General features: G+C 38.4%; 2 protein-coding genes across 2 annotated transcripts; one reads left to right on the plus strand and one right to left on the minus strand.

The window, feature by feature from the left end:
* The first annotated feature begins 267 nt into the window (after positions 1 to 267).
* Positions 268 to 5,301, plus strand: MKRN2OS (MKRN2 opposite strand). Its single transcript, XM_085302560.1, has 3 exons — positions 268 to 702; positions 1,560 to 1,722; positions 4,640 to 5,301. The coding sequence occupies exons 1-3, from the start codon at positions 297 to 299 to the stop codon at positions 4,857 to 4,859; spliced, it is 789 nt and encodes a 262-aa protein (XP_085158686.1). The 5' UTR covers positions 268 to 296; the 3' UTR covers positions 4,860 to 5,301.
* Positions 5,302 to 8,403: 3,102 nt separating this feature from the next.
* TSEN2 (tRNA splicing endonuclease subunit 2) lies at positions 8,404 to 16,613 on the minus strand. Its single transcript, XM_085302439.1, has 10 exons — positions 16,535 to 16,613; positions 15,748 to 15,784; positions 14,181 to 14,715; positions 13,992 to 14,069; positions 13,383 to 13,433; positions 12,538 to 12,676; positions 10,733 to 10,769; positions 9,933 to 10,044; positions 9,228 to 9,317; positions 8,404 to 8,707 (listed from the first exon to the last, which is right to left on the minus strand). The coding sequence occupies exons 1-10, from the start codon at positions 16,575 to 16,577 to the stop codon at positions 8,648 to 8,650; spliced, it is 1,182 nt and encodes a 393-aa protein (XP_085158565.1). The 5' UTR covers positions 16,578 to 16,613; the 3' UTR covers positions 8,404 to 8,647.
* Positions 16,614 to 16,887: the final 274 nt, after the last annotated feature.

Genomic DNA, 16,887 nt, shown 5'->3' on the forward strand with positions numbered 1-16,887 from the left:
CACCTCCTTCGTGCTCATCTTCGCCCCCGCCCCGCCGGCGCCGCCGCCCGGCCGGCTCCCCGCGCCGCGCGCCCTTGGTTCCGCTCAGCCCCGGGAGGAGGCGAGGCGGGGCCGGCACCTCCCTCCGCCGCCCGCTCCCGCCCCCTCGCCAGCCAGCGGAGGGGACGCTATTCCCCGACGTACCGCGCCATGGCAGGCTAGAGCGTCGCTCGTGTAAACCATAGAGGCGGCAGGCGGGGCGCTGGGTTTGCCGGGCCAGGAGGGCTAGCGCGCCGCGCGGCCCGACCCGCGGCCGCATGGAGGCGGCGGAGGCGGCCATCGTGCGGCTGCGGCACTGCGGCCCCGACATCTTCTGCCGCCGCCCGCCGGAGCGGTGCGGGGCCGGGGGCGGCGGCTCGCGGGGGCGGCGGGGGGCGCTTTGCGGTGCTCGCGGGGGAGCGCCGGCGGCTGCGGGGCTCGGCGGCAGGCGACAAACGTGCGGAGCGCTCCTGGGACTGGGGGCGCCGCTGCCGCCTTCGCTGGAAGCCTCGTCTGCCGGCGTCCTTCCCGCCCGGGGCCGGAGAGCTCAGAAGGCACCGGCTGCTCTGAAACAGAGACGTTTCAAGGCCGTTTTTAACATTCACATCACTCACAAAAGTACTTTTTTTTTCAGAGGATACGACGGGAAGTCTGATCTTCACGTTGGAATAACCAATACTAACGGTAAATGTGCTTCGCAGCCTTACGCGCTGCCCGTCTCCCGTGCCTGGCATTTAGCCTGCTTTAGCGCTGCCGCGCTCTGCCCTCCCGGGCTATGGGATTGCGGAGCCGGTGCTTCAGAGGCAGAGCTGCTGCTGTGGGGCTGYGCAGAACACGTCACAGCTGCACACCGCAGCACCCCACGGCCGGCTGCTTTGCCGTTGAGGAACGCGCGCCGCGGCAGGCGTGCGAGCTGCAGGCCTCGCTGCCGGCCTTTGAAGGAGCGTCACTCACAGGCCAGAAAGCCTCAGTCCAAGAACTAGTCATGCCGTGCAGCAGGGAGCGTGAAGACCAGCAAACCACAGCCACACGCTCCAGTTCCCCCATGCCACAGGATTGATGTCTAGGATATTTATATCTGAGAATTCTTCATATACTTCATTCTGCCATATACTTTCTATTTGCTAATTTACTCATCTTGAACAACAAAGTAGCACGAATCTCAGTTCATAATCCTCTCCTAGCTGATCTACCCTTACAGTCTCATACAGTAGGTCCATTCTGCAATGTCTCAATTGCAGACATGTCAGACGAGTGTTTAATATAAAAAACGCTCTACTTTGGGGGTTGAAAAAGAAGCCTTTCTATCCTTAAGTTGTCTTCATTATCAAGAGATGTGAAATTACAACATTAAGGTGTGAACAGTTCCTTGATTAAAAAAAAAAAAAAAGTAGCAGGAGGAGGCCACTGATTGAAAAGCTATGGTGTAACTAACCAAAATAAGAATGGCATTATGGAAAATCAGTAGCAGCTTTCATCACTGAGAACAGGATATCCCTCCAATTCTTCAGTGCTACTTGTCCGTTGCTCTTTATTTTCAGGCATAGTGTATAATTACGATGAGGAGGGCATTCACAGAGATGAAACTGGATGGGAACAGTGCATTAGTATACCGCTAGTACAGCCAGACATGTTTGGGCTTCTTCACCAGTGGGATAAGCTCCTAGAGGAATTTTCTGCAGGAGAGGCCTGGCTACCTCACAGGTAGGTCACTTAGAAGCTGGATTTCACAKGAGTATTTAGTCTGGGATGATAAATTTGGTGGTTCTGTTTTGGATCCTCCAAGGCTTCAGAGGCTTGCTGTTAGAATGCACATTTCTAATAAACCAGTCTGGACAACTCTTAAGCAATSTTGAAACTCAGTGGCCTTGCTAAACAGAAGAATAGCATTAAAGCAGTAACTAACAAACTCATCCGCTAGAATATAGAAGCCTTAAAATAAAAGAGAATGTTTTAGGGAAGTTTTCTTCAGCAACAAAGTAATTTTGCATGAAAGATCAGTCCACAGAAACACAGCCTTTAAAAAACGTGCTGTGTTAAGAAAGGCTACAGAAGGAGAGAAATCCAGATGCAGTTCTATAATTATTTATTCTAGAATTCAACTGTCTTAGATGTATTTGGTGTATTTGGTGCATTTGAAATCCTGATCATATCGACGGGATTCGTGCCCAGAGCTTACATCCAGATGACTTGCCTGTTGTCAGTGATCAGCTCTTCCAGATGTTTTGTAGTATTTTGTTTTGGATACAAAACAAAAGCTAAATACAGAAGCTAAAAGCTAAATGTAGCTAAATACAGAAAAGTTCCACGTATTTTGAACTAAACTAGTATGTTCTAAGTAGAATCTTCAGTTCTCTTTTTGGCTTTCCTTTAAATTGATGCCTGCTGACAGTGTTACAAGTTATGCAACCTGTCTGAAACATGCTGCTGCATCACTAAGCCTGCTGGTGACAAAGCAGTTTGCTCTTCAAGAAAACACCAGCTCTTGAACTGTTCATTAGTAAGAGTACTTTTAAAAAACAGCCTCTCTGAGCACAGGTCTGTGAAGTGTTTATGTTAATGGAAGTAGATAGCATCATATATGAAATGGAGGGGAAAACTCCAAAGCAGATTTTAGAAATTCTGTATGTGCTTGACTGTATAGAGTTTAAGAATACCTTATGTCCCCAATATGAGGAGATGAAAGAATTTGATGTCTACAGAACAGAATTTCCATTAGTCTTTTAAAATATCTGTGACACTTTTACATTTCCCAGTGCTTTAACATTATTAAAATTAATCTGATGTCAAAAAGCAATGGTAGAGAGGAGGGTAGGTGTATGTATCTTTGATTTTCTTGAATGCAAAGACAGTTGATAGATACCGTGTCTGCCACCTCCTGACAAAGTGACCCACTTGTCCAGAAATAGAACAGTGACCACTAAAGTGCTGAAAACTGAGCTTTTTAGATTTTAAGTCGAGTCCTCTCTTTACTTTTTTTAATGGGAGAGGAAGTCTGCTAAACTAATCCTGTAGCTCTCCTTTGTGTTTGAGCCAAGCCTAATTCTGATTTTCTTGTTTGCTTTTCACTTACTGAAAGGATGGTGTATAAAGGCAGCAAAGAACAGCAGCTACAGACATGACCAGAAATATCTTAAATTACTGCAAGATACTGTGTTTGGTTGTCAAAGACAAGCAAATTGAGACATGCTTCCCAAGAAAAGACACTAACTTGGGAACACAGAYGATGAGCAGTGTATTGCAGAATCAATTGTATTATAAATACAAAGAGTCTGCAAACAGAGATGAGATTTATTTGTTAAACATCTGGTCTGCTCCATCATGGCACTGATTCAATAAAGCACTTTACATATATACGTAAGTTTTCAGGACATGCTGCAGTGCTTTGCAGACTCAACACTGAGCTGAAGTGAACCCAACACATTTTGCAATKGAATTCCCAGATGTTTTATACTGTACAGAGACGACAGTCTCTTGAAATTGCTCAATTCTTTTGCTTTAACAAATTATTCTGGTAAAGTAATTACACTGTAGCAAATTGGTTTACTTACGAAAAGGGAGCTCATAGGTCACTTCAGATAGACTCAACATACCAGAAAAGCTTTGAAGAGAGCAGTGAGCAACCTGTAACTGGACTCAAGTTTTGACAGCAATAATTTCCAGATTTTGCAAAAACATGTTGTAAATTTTCAGGGCTGACACGCAAGCCTTAAACAACACAGACCATGGAGCCACTGACAATATGAAGCAAGGAATGAGTCACAGGGCTAGGAAGAACAAGGGGAAAATGACACACGATGAGGCAATTACAGAAGCAGCTTGAGGATTAGACACATGGCAGACAGCAGTCTGACCAGGTCTGTCTCAAATGCAATTACCCAGGACCAATGGAAAGAGTAGCACCGTGTGGTGAGGAAATGGAATAAACTACAGAAGTTGTTAGTGACCCACATGAAATGTTCAGGAGAATCTGAAAAACATTCTGACAGTGAAAAGAGAACATCTAAGTGCTGTTTGCAGGTATTAAAAAAAAAAAGAAAAAAAAWTTTAATTTTTTTCAGTTATTATTTCTGTCCTTGCACAGTTGGCACCAGTTATTACTAATGGAAGTTTGACTAGAACACTGTATAGCAACTCTATCCAGGTATTAGTGATAGAATTTACTTGGTTTTAAGTAGACTTCCAAGATACTGCCACACTGAAAGAAGCGCATGCAGTGACACATAATACTGCTGCTACAGAATGCAGTTTTCAAGATCACAGAATAACAATAGTTGAAACAGTATTAGTTGAAATAGTGAAGGTTAGCATGGCATAAGCCAAATATATATATTTGTGTGTGCGTATAAGGAAATATTAGACAGTAGGGTTTTTTGTTTGTTTTTAAATGTTCACAGCTTCCAGCATCTCTGTCTGAAAAGTACAACCTTCCTTATATAGAATATATAGAMTATACTCTATATATCTTATATAGAATATATTTAAGCACCAGCATTAAAGGCAAGTAGCAATAGTTCTTGGAGAACATGTACTCCTTTATGTTGCTCAGTATAATATATTCCTCCACATAGAGTAATTAAAGAATTAGTGCTAATACTTATTAATGAGATATTTTTCTTAGGTATGAAGAACATGACCACAACTGCTACACATATGCACTAGCATTTATTAACAGTGTGCTGACTGCACAGGGGAAGCAGCAAATGAGTAAAAGTGAATTCACAGAGAAGTTYGTGATCCCACAAACAAAGAGAGCTTCTAGATACATTACTCTGCATCAGGAGTTAACAGCTAATGAGTTCTACATTGTATATCATCCTGATCAAGAAAAACAGTGCTGAAAATAACAAGCTGCTACATTAAAACAGCTACAAAGGGAATTCTTAGCATCCAACTTTCGTGGTTTAAAATATTTGATCAGTTTGCTGTATTTAAAAACACAATTTACTTCACATATATTGATGTGCCTGTTATGAGTAAATCATGCTGTTTACTGGTGATGAAACTCTGTTTGTGTATGTGAATGAAGTGACATGCACTTTACACACTATTGAAAATTTCTATGGAAACTGTTCATATGGAAAAATGTTTTACTATTTATATTTGCTATACAGCATGTTCCATCAAGATATTTACCACTAGAAATCCTAACTGCTGTGTAATTAAGGGTTCTAACAGATGAACGGTGGTAACTTAAGCTGTAGCTAACCAAAATGTTATTTTCCCAACTGTCACAATTTTTTTTATAGATGGGTTTAAATAAAAAGGGCATTTGTGCCTGCATGCTGCTGAAGTCCGAAATTCATGACTTTCTACAGACTGACCACATGCAAAGATACTTTAATTACTAATAAACATAATAAAATATCCAGCCTCTTTGCCAAAAACATTATTTATAATTCTTCCTTATATGCACATTTATTCCTAAAATCAAGATRGATGCTTAGCATTAGAAGATAAACATTTAATGTTATACCTGTAATAAACAACAGACTCTTCAGGATTTCAACTCAGAAATAAAACTTTAGGACATTTAAAAGCTTTTTTATTTTTYTTCCCCAGAAATATCCCTCAACAGCACTTTTAGCTATTATGCATTATGGCTGCACATTATAAAGAAGCRTATGCTGAGGACAAAATTCTGCTTGTTTGTAATTCTGTATAGTTTCTCTTAATTTAGATATATTGTAATTAAAGAACAGAGAGTGGGCTTCTTCTGATCATTTCAGCAAAGTAAACTGATTCTAGTCTAGTCCTGYGTCTCTGAGATGGAGAAGTAATCATAAAACCAGTCATAGTTTTGTTCATATCTAATTTATACTTTTGTATAAGCAAACTGCATTAAACTTGCCTTCCACAGTATTCTCTGACTGCTTAGACTGGACGTCCCCTCTGCTCCCGCCTGGTTTCTTCCACTTGCTAAGTTCTAAATTACAGCACCTTTAAAAGTGTATTTAAAATCTCAAAACAGTATTAATGGAGACAACTAACTTGAAATGCACAATTCAGCTGCTGCTAGCAGAGGCTTCCTACCCAGCCATCTTCAGTGTTAGCCAGAATCCCTCAGCTAGGATTTGGCTTATGAAAATAATGATGGTATCTGAGTGAAGCAGAATGCCTTTCCATGCTTCATTTAAAAATGTATTTTAACTGGTAAAATAGAAGTATGTGGGCAAATATCAGTGCGATAATAGAAGCATCTAAAGTAAGTTGATTTTACTGTGCTGAAACATGATGTACAGCCTGCAGCTAGAAATAAAACACCTTGTCACCTATTGTTAACATTTACATAGCTACTCAGAATGGAATGTTTACTATGACCAGGAAGCAACCCCTCTGTTGTAGTGAACAAGAACAGTACCAGGGAAAAACAAAAGTGCCAATCACAGACTATAAGATGCCCTTAATATTGAATAGTTCAGTCTTCAACATTTCCTCTCACAATACAGAGAAAAAAACTTCACAGCAGAGCAAAGCATGGAAGCCTACTACTCAAAGGCTAGGATGGAATTCAAATGTCAGAATCTAAAGCAGCAATACTTGAATTCCAGCACAGTTGCTACCTAAACCACAGCTCCTGGCTYTACCTGAATGAGACTTTTATCTGTATGCCAGACTTCATTTTTAAATTTAGCTTTGCAGTAGCTAACATTCTAGTTAGGAAACTGAAACCTAGATGATCAAATGTTATCAGAAAGTTAGAAAACAGCACTGGGCACCTGATGTAGCAAGGCAGTACTGCTCACTCTATACAAAATACAGTGATGCTTCCCAGTCCCTTGTAACATTAGACAGACCAGGAGAAAGCAAGCTATGAGTCTACTATAAAAAGAGTATACCGATTTGTTGTAGTTGCTTGACAAAACACCAAGTAGTGATGATGAAACTGAGGACCTACACCGCCAAGCTACAGGGACTAGCTTCCTCTCAATAGCTCAGCAAAACCTCATTTATTTTGTATATAGCATCCCATCTTCAACAAAAGGAAAGAGCACCAACCTGAGAGCAGCTGAGGTAACTTTCCGACAAGGGGCAAGTTTACCTTCTAAAGGCAGAGGAAACAAGCTGTATGAGCAACTTCACCAGTAGATTTTGCATGAAATGGAGCCAGGACCATCTGCCATGTTTTAGGACGGTGATCCGTACTGGTTTTTGATGGAATAAGATTAGGCACTTACTTTCAAGAATATTATACCACAAATCCCAAATGCATAAGGTCCTCCAAGCATTTCGTTCYGTCTTAACACCTGATATTGCTGTTAGGTGCCTATATCCTGGAATTAATCTGAATCTTTGCACTGACCGGCTAGAGTTCCACAGTTCTGAACAGTGCTGTGAAAATAAGCACTTTTGGTTGGGAGAGCTCAGTGCCAGGGTCTAGGCCTTTAACAGCAATGTATTAAAATGYTCAATATTGCAACAAAACCTCTTCCCAACTCCAAATCTGTAACTCCATCAAGGCTATGAATTCAGTTTTTGGTTGAAGATGCTACATCATAGCTATCCCAGCTCCTAAGCATGCCATTCTCTGCCCCACCAACAATGCTAAAATGGATTTAAGTCAACTGGTAAAAGAATGTATTTTAAGGTAGCAGGGCACAGTTTGTCCACTGTACATGTCTACTCTTTCCCTCTCCTGTTTAGAGTGGGAAGAAAGGGATAAGGCAAGAACTGAATGACTACAAGCTGAACATGGCAACCACAGGAAGATGTTATCATAACAGAAGACACATTTCACATCAACTTTAATAGCAAAGGAATTTCAAAGAGAACTTGTGAATAAAAGGCTGCCTCGAAAAAAGAGGAGGGCAAAGAGAGCAACAAGCTGAAAGCAGATCGAAAGAAAAGCCTATAAAGGCCAGCACACCTCCACAGCACTTGTAAGACAGATAAATTTAAGCCAAAGACTGTCTTCAATATTCAGATGACCAGGAAAAGGGCTGTCTAAAGGAAGAAAAAATGTTTATTTKGCTCACTATTATAATTGCAGGCTTTTACTTTCTCTGTCAAGCTTAGGACCTCAGTTTTGAAGAAATGTAGTTTGCTGAGCCACAATATTAAGTAAACCTTCCAACTCCCAAGTTCAAATATGAAGAGTCTGAGAGGCAAGCCCATACACAGACAACTACATGAAAGATTAACCTGGAAAGGTTTTCAAGAAAGCCATGTAATAGTCAAGGCAAAGAACTGCTTGGTCCCTCATTGCCTACACTTTCAAGTGGATATTTATGGTTTGGGCTTCACTGGCCTTCCAGTCCATAGTACAGATTTAGCACTAATGCCTAGATCTGTTAAGAGTATTAAAAGTACCATTACTAATCATTGCAGTCATGTCACCAGAGAAATACATTTGTAAGTTTTAAGGAAACAGTAAAGCATTCTGAATTAGGTCAAAACAGTTTTATTTTCCCCCCTTCATATGCATCACTGTAGTTCAGTTATGTTTTTCAGTGCAACATTCTCTTCAGTAAACAGGACATGCCTTGATTTTAATAGCATTCATACACACCCATTGAATATTTTAATAGGAACTGTCCTGAGGCAGTTCCTCATAAGAAGATTAGGTGTAAGAAACCAAAACAAAACAGAAATTGTTTTAAACAGATTAAATTCTTCACCATACATTCAGTTAAATTTCATCATGCTCACTGCGCTCACGAGAAGAAACCCACCGAGTTACAATCAGTTCCTGAAATAAAAACCACCTCTTATTAAGGAAGCAGAGGAGGAAAACAAACAAGCAAAAAAAAAAAAAAAAAAAAAACCACTATAATCAGTGGTGAGTGGTGATTAAACCTCTAACAGATTTGACATATATCACCTGACCACTGAGAAATTTCAGGAGATGATTATATTTGTCTCTGAATCATGCTGGTCTCTCAGACACTTTTCTCCCTTCGTTCTTAAACGCTGATTAACCTTAGAGTCTCCGTATTTCTCCCTGCTTCCTCATGTAAAGTGCCTACGTTCACAGTAAGAGCAACTTCTYAATCTAAACCTAAAGATCTTAGCCTTTAAAAGGCCTGTGAGGACCTTCTGATGTCTTGGGACACAAAAGAATCTAGGATGGTTTTACTGCAGTTGTGTGGAAAAATGAAAACAYGCTAGACAGCAAGCAACAATTCAAGGGCGCTCTTACAGCAGTTTGTTAGCTGTCCGGCTGCCCTGAAGCACAGCTACATATGCAAAGGAGAGAAACAGTTACTCACCTGAACCTTAATTCTTTTCATACATTCTGGTGTGGACATCTCTTTTTCAGTCATATCAGATGGTCTAATCAARTAACATAACATAAGTTCCTGTTGGTAAACAGAGAACAAGTTCAATGACAGAGACAAATACATTAGTCAACTGATTTCTTTCCATACAAGTTTTACATTAATTAGAAAGGCAGATACTACAGGATGTGACCTGTAAGCCACAGGGGAAGAGAGCTGCAAATACGCATATCATTTTCCTTATCAAATGCATAATATTGCTATGAGAAACTAGAATCGTAGTGAAACACACGAGTAGCATGGCTATGGGAACAGGAGCATTATGTACAAAGGTTAAATGCGAAGAAAACCTGGAAACACTCAAATCTAGAGTTGTAAAGGAAATCTGGATAGATAGGGGAGAGGTTTAAAAGCAGAAGTGGCAAGCAAGAAACAAGTGTCATTCAGGTCTTTCTCCTGTTCCTTCCACAACTTTTGAAATTACTACAAGAGAAAGAACTTWATTAAAGCCTTCAGAATTCATCTGGATATTGGCAAACAGAACTCCTGTTCACCCATCAGCAACACATGTTCTCCTGCCAACTAGAAGCAGAAAGATCCTCTTTCCAGCCTCATTCCAATTCCATTTTCTTTACAACTAAACTGTTATATTTATCATTCAAAAGCTATTTCAGAACTAGGATCTTCCAGTGTTACCTTAGAAGCATTAACAGTTGTTCTGTTCAAACCAGACAAGGACTTCCAGCTGAGTGGTCTCCGAAGAGAGCCTTCAAAATTATCATCAACTAATTCAGCAATGACAGAGTAACTGGAAAACAAAGCAGACAGGACAACTCACAGGAAGAAAACTACCATTTTAGGAAGATCATGCARCGTAAGAATTAGAGCCCACAAATTTGCAGTAATTCTAGTTGTTACGATCAGACAATAATCTAGCAGAAGGTAAGTAAGTTATGAAACTAGGAAAACAGGAGAAGAGAAATAGAACCCATAAATGCACTGACAGCACTTTTCCTCCCCATCCTTCTGGGGCTTGCAGCTCTCTCTCATGAATGCCAATCTGACATTTAAAACCAATTTGCTAACTAGGAATTCAACCTTACTAAGGAACGAAGATAATTATAATTTCTTAAAACTTTTTTCTTCAAGTTTCCTTACAAATTCAATAAATTATCCATAACATATTTTAAAAATGTTAGTATTACTACGTCAGATTACTTATCTGCATGCATTCTTCATGAGTGCCAAATATTCTTATTTCAATTTTTTGTTTTTTCATGTTTTAATGTCATTATGTGAATTAATTCACAAAAATTGTGTTATTTTGTACTTCTGCACTCCCAACAGGAACTCACAATGCAGAAACACAGCTGGCAAAGTATTCTTGGTGAAGAATAGTATGTGCTTAACCATTGAAAATATTAAAATTTGTGAGAGATAAGAACTAATTACTATTTTGAAACTAAGAAATTAGTCAAAAAACTTAAGTTTCAAACCTTGCATGATAGAAGGGGGGACCTTTTCGATACAGCACTGAAATGAAAGAGAAACATCTTAGTTAGAGAATCACAGAGTTCCCATCTGAGAACAGGGCCCATAAGTATTTTCATATCTGGGACGGTAAGTATTTTCAAAGTGTTTCATGAGTTTAATTATACAAGATAAAACTTCAACATGATTGAATTCTGCTCAGAATTAAGTTGTCTCAGCAAACGAAGAGGGAGAGAAGAGAGAGAAAAACGAGRGGGGTGGGAGCAGCAGGGTGACTGAGGGCATGGGAGTGGCCGGGGAAAAAGACAAAGAAGAGCTAAGGGACAGTTACTGATTGTTGAGGGAAAAGGGTTTAGGGAGGAGTTTTTCCTGCAACAGATTTATGCTTTAAATATTGTCTTCAAAACAGAAATTGAACCACTGGAGTACAAGTGGAAGATCATATTAAGTCACTGAGTTTCTTCTTGAGACAAGTTTTCCACGAGTTTTCAGAGAGGCAAAGGGCACGGATACTTAAATATTGCCACAATACCATCTACAGACCCACTTAAAGTTCCTCCTCTGTGTTCGAGGGTACACAAGACTCATCACAGCTGGACTGTGGTAAGTGGTTACAGATTTTGTCTCCCCTCTGGCAGGAGCTTGTACAAGGTGGCTCCTTTCAATTAGTGCAGGTCTATGCTGCTGGCTAGAGGACTTTAGCAGGGAAAGGATGAGCAGCATTTCATTCCAGTGACAACAATGAAATATAAATTATCCATTAGAAGTAATTGCAGTAATGTCAATTATTTGAAAAAGCTACTGCCAAAGAACAAGAAGCAGAAGGAACTCAGAGGAGTAGGGCTGAACTCTTATGAGCCTTAAGTCAATCTTCGTCCTTTGTTTGGCACAAACCCAAAGGCAGTGATGTGAGAAACAACAAAATCAAGCCAGAACACAAATGAACAATGGACAAACTAATATCAATTTCACGTATACMACAGGTGACCAATATCAAAACCTCGTCTACAGACCAGGATATTAAGAACAATGAAGAAAACAAATTCAACCAAACCTACATATACATTGATCTAAAGGACTCTGAACATACTTGACAGATTCAAATACACAAACCCAAAGATTAYATAACATTTACAACAGTATTAAAGCATCTGCTGGCTTACATATATGCACAAAAAATGTCTCCCTTAATGCACATTTGCCTGTAATGACAAGCATTACTGCACCATTTATGCTGATGTGAMCTAAACATAGTTCTTGAATTACTTYGGAAGGGTTTATGGACACTACTGATTATTTCTGTAAGATAAAAAGCAACCTCTCCCTTCACACCCCCAAAAATCCAAAGAAACAGCTTCAGCTGTAAGTACAATACAAGCCCAGCATCCATTAAATAAGATGAGGAACCAGATGCATGGACTTCAATCTGAACTGGGATCTACGCGCAAGCTTGCTATTCCAAGGACTGTCATATTAGCACTACAAGAGATATATACGTAGAAGAGGAAACTTCAGAGAGGAATTTCATTGCAATCCTGTACCAATTATTAATCTTACAAAGCAGAACAGCAAGACTTTTTATCTTCTTAGCTATCGGMTATATGATGTTATATTCTGCTCATATACTAATCTTATTGCTAACCTGTAGTCTAGCCAAAGACGTCTTTTGCCAACTGCAAGTAGCAAACTCTGCTCCCATCACACAGCTCCTCATTGCAGAATTTATCTTTGGTACAGAGTCTTGCACCAGCTGTCACACCTGAAGAGGAGTCAATCACAAAGTATTCAATTTTTTAAGGAAGCTACTCACAGAGATCGGTTCCATACTTCAGTCCAACTTTGGGGACCCATCCCTTGCTGCGGAAGTAATGATATGCCATGTACGTAGTTTTAAAACCGGGCTTCACTTCGCTGAAAATTTCCCATAGCTTCAGAATAGTTAAAGGCTCCTAAAAATCAAACCAAAATGCATTAGTCTGACAATATCACAGCATATATACAAYACTGTCTATCCCAAGCTGTAAGTACTAGAGCATTAGAGTCATATACTAAATACCACAGTCCCACTGCAAAGAAAATGCAAGGGCTCTGTATTTTATTGCCTAAAGTTCAGCAGAGACAAACTTGGTATTTCCATTCAGTTATTTAAATGTTTCAGAATCAGTCCCATAAGGCTCTTGTTTAAAGGGAGAGCTGATGAATCTTAACTAGACAGATTTCAATCTTTTTGTTATTACATATAACAATAGCTTGATATATTGATAGATTAATGCTTAAAAATCCAAGGAATTTTCCTGTTTCAAGAACGGAAGGATTATTCTCCATTTTATTCTTCCCATACTTTATTTCTTCCCTAAGTAAAAATAAAAACCTTTCTTCTATAGAAAGACCCTACTTAGCTGTATTTGTCCTGCTAAATATAAATTTCAGACCATTATTATTATTACTGGTAGTAGTAATTATATTTCTGTTTGTAAGAATAATTTTCAAATTACTCTGGTACTCCCTCCTTCAGAAGTAACAATACATAATACTGCCATAATCACTAAAAAATTAAGACCAAAATATCTTAAAATATCCAAACTAAACCAAAACATATCCAAATGAACAGGATTCCCTTCCAGGATACAACACAAAATTAATGCAATCTCTTACCTCCTCGTAATAAATGGTTAAGCATCCTAGAGCATACACCAAGAAAAAAGCCTGAAAAAAAACATATAGTTAATATCTAGAGTATTCCTGTAGTTTATATTCCACACTAGAACAAAGGCTCAAACTTACTTTGTACAAGAATTCTAATGTCAAGACAAATAAGTTTCCTCAAGGTTTTTTATAACCTTTCAATTGCAACAGACACAGTATTTTAAAAATACATATATATATATATATGCATGRGCTTAGGCCTGCTGAAGGTACTATAAGTAACATGATCATATGTTTAGAATGAGCATAATTGGAACAGGTTTTATATAAAATTGTATTCCTCTTATTTCAATATTCAACTCATACGACTGGCCTCTTTGGTATTGGTGGGATTATTCAATCTGAAGTGTATGAGTCTGGATTCTACATTTTTTAAAATCCTATCACATAATACATGGATTATTAAAAATGAGTTTAATCATCAAAACGATCTTAATATTTAGGAGACACAGGAGAACCTTGTCCTTAAGGAACAGATATTAAATTATGCGATAGCATATATTAATGCTTATTTTTCAGGTTAAAAGAAAAATAAGTTGTACATTATTTGAAACATACCTCTTCCAAGCTGAGTTGCAAATATTCAAAAATCCTAAATGGATTTCTTCTGCATACTAGTTTTTCCTTCTTGATAAACTACAACAAAAATGTACTATATTACTAAAACTTTAAACCACAAAAAATACTAAATCCTGGAAGTAGCAGTGATTATATAAACTTTCTAAAGAAGATACTCTTTAGTCTTACCTTTTCTTGCTCACCAGCAGAGTTATCTTCAGGGCATAAACTTTCTTCTTCCTCTTGCACCAATACATATTCTGGAGCACATTCTTTTGACGTGACCATCTCACAAGATGTTTGTTCAGTGCCTTCCTTCACCTTGCAGCCACAATGCATAAGAAAACTGCACTTCTGGCAGGACACTTCAGCTACCTCTTTCATGTCAACTTGTTCCTGTTCTTTAGAGTCACACGTGGCCAAAGGATCATAAGCTGAATCTCCTTCCAAACAGGCTTTCTTGCAGCTTTCTTTCTGATTATGACATTTATGACTTGGAGATGCTGCATTTTCAGTATCCGTAGAAGAATGTCTAGAAAGCTCTACATTTTCTGTACTTGGGCCCATTCTGTTGCAATAATCACCAGTTTGCTCAGCTCCATCATTTTTCATAAATGGCAACTCAAGAGGCTGAGTGTAGTTTTCAAGAATTCTGGTAACTGAGCAGTCATCAAATCCTTGCTCTTGCAAAATACTTTTAGCCCACTGAACATGATATTGGTACCTAGTAAACAAGTAAAAAAAAAAAAAAAAAGTTCTAGGACATAGAATACTTTCATTAATATCTTAAAAATAAGCATCTTAAAATAGAAGATTGAGCACAGTTCACAGAACAAATCTGAACATACACCCCRAAGACTGCTATGCACAGTCTGCATGCACAACATAATTACATTCTTCTTTGTCCTATGACTTAATTACCATACAACTTGCACTTATCAATCTCTATCAAGACAGACTATAATGCATCTTCTGCATCAATATAAAGACATTTTCACTGATGCTCAGCTGTATTTGCTGAGACACAAAACAGCCAGTCACGCAGTCACAAGTAGACTAGTAAGAATGGCAAGTGTTTCTGCAAATAGAATATATAAATAGATAATATTACTACTGCTTGTCTTACTTGAGACTGAAGGAACGTAACTTTTTAAATTAAAGATTTTTGCAGTTATCAGTGTGAAAACAAAGAAACCAACTTAGACATTTTTACAGTTATTCCATAACTATTTAAACTGAAGAGAATAAATATATGGTCCAGTACTTCCTTATGTTAATTGTACAAACTTGCAATGACTTACTACAGAACATAGAAAAGAAAGAGGTAATAAAAGTGAAACATTTACACTTTCTTAAATTTCAGGAGATGCTTCAAGCCACTCTGTATTTATCTAATAAACAAATGGGAAAGTTATTTTAGATAGCTTGCTCCAGAAAATTCTCCTCAACTGAGGAACAAGTTACACTTGATACTATTATGAATTAATTACCCACATTAAGTATGCACTCAGTCTTAACTTTTATTCAGCAATTAATACATATAAGCAATTAATACATATAATGCAAGTAAAAACCATGCTGAAATATCACCTCATCTAACTGCAGTTTTCCTAATGTAACTTATAAATAGAAACAAAAGGGAAATAGCAGCGAGTCATCAACATCTGTACAGCCAACACTCTAAAAATCAGTAAAAGAGAACAGAAAATAGAATCACCTGCTTCCAAAAAAAAGACAAAAATAATGTAGAACTTACTTTTTTGATGCAATTACAGGCAAGTTTATGTTAGCACCTGTATTAAAAAAAATCATATAGTTTTCCTTAATATATGTATATTTTAAGCACTGATATATTCTGTGGCATAATAAGCACTCATGTCTTCAATATTGCGTGCAATTTTGGTTTCACTTCTAYTCTCATGGACACAGCAGAACTAGAAAAAGTACAGAGGTAACAAAGATGGAAGAGCTTCCACAAGAGGAACAACTAAATACACTACTTTTCTCCAGCCTGTAGAAAGACAATTGCAAGGGGATATACTAAAAATCCATTCATACCTATGGAGACTTAAAAAGATGAATAACGAGTAACAGTCTGTCTATACATGAACCAAGAGCACATCACAAGTAATTACTATAAAAGATTCAAAACTTCATCTATCCTTGCCACATGATTTTGTGGACATTAAAAAACGCAGAATGAAAACAAGATAAAATGGACAGTTCTTGGAAGAAAAGTCCAAAGATAGTACCTTGACTTACAAAGGTCCTAGACAGCAAATCAGTGTAGGCTGGAAAATGCACTAAGGAGTTATCAATTATTCTTTTCTGTTGCTGTATTTTTCCCAAGGCATCTTGTATTGGCCATTATCTAACACAAGGTACGAGGACACACAGACTCTTCGTTTGACCTAGTATTTGATCCAGTACAGAGATTTTATTCCTTCTTAAATGTGTAATTTATACCCTTACATCTTCAATAACTGAGGAGAAATGAGAAATACTATTAGAAAGCGAGGAAAATAAAAATGGGTACAATTTACCTTGCCACTTTGTAACCAGTAACGGATCTGAAATGCTGTACATTGGTCGACTTCTGGAAAGAATACCTTTCCCAAAATAGCCCTTCAAAGAAAAAACAAAATCTTAATTATACCATTTTTTTTAACAAGAACATCCTTACAAATTATCAAGTGTTCTCTGCCATGATTTACTGAAACAAAATGAAATTCTGCTGCATTTAAATTTCATCTAAAGCTTGCTGCTTAGCTTCCAGTAATCGGTACAGTATTAAACACCTCCACTCCAAGATTTAACCATTAGAGGATCTGGGGTCTTTTTCCCCCAATTCTAAATATCTTTAAGATTAAATCTCCAAGCAGAACATCTCCCACCT

The sequence above is a fragment of the Rhea americana genome, unplaced genomic scaffold (assembly GCF_003343005.1).
Source record: "Rhea americana isolate MKP2758 unplaced genomic scaffold, rheAme1 scaffold_19, whole genome shotgun sequence".
Classification (NCBI taxonomy): Eukaryota; Metazoa; Chordata; class Aves; order Rheiformes; family Rheidae; genus Rhea; species Rhea americana.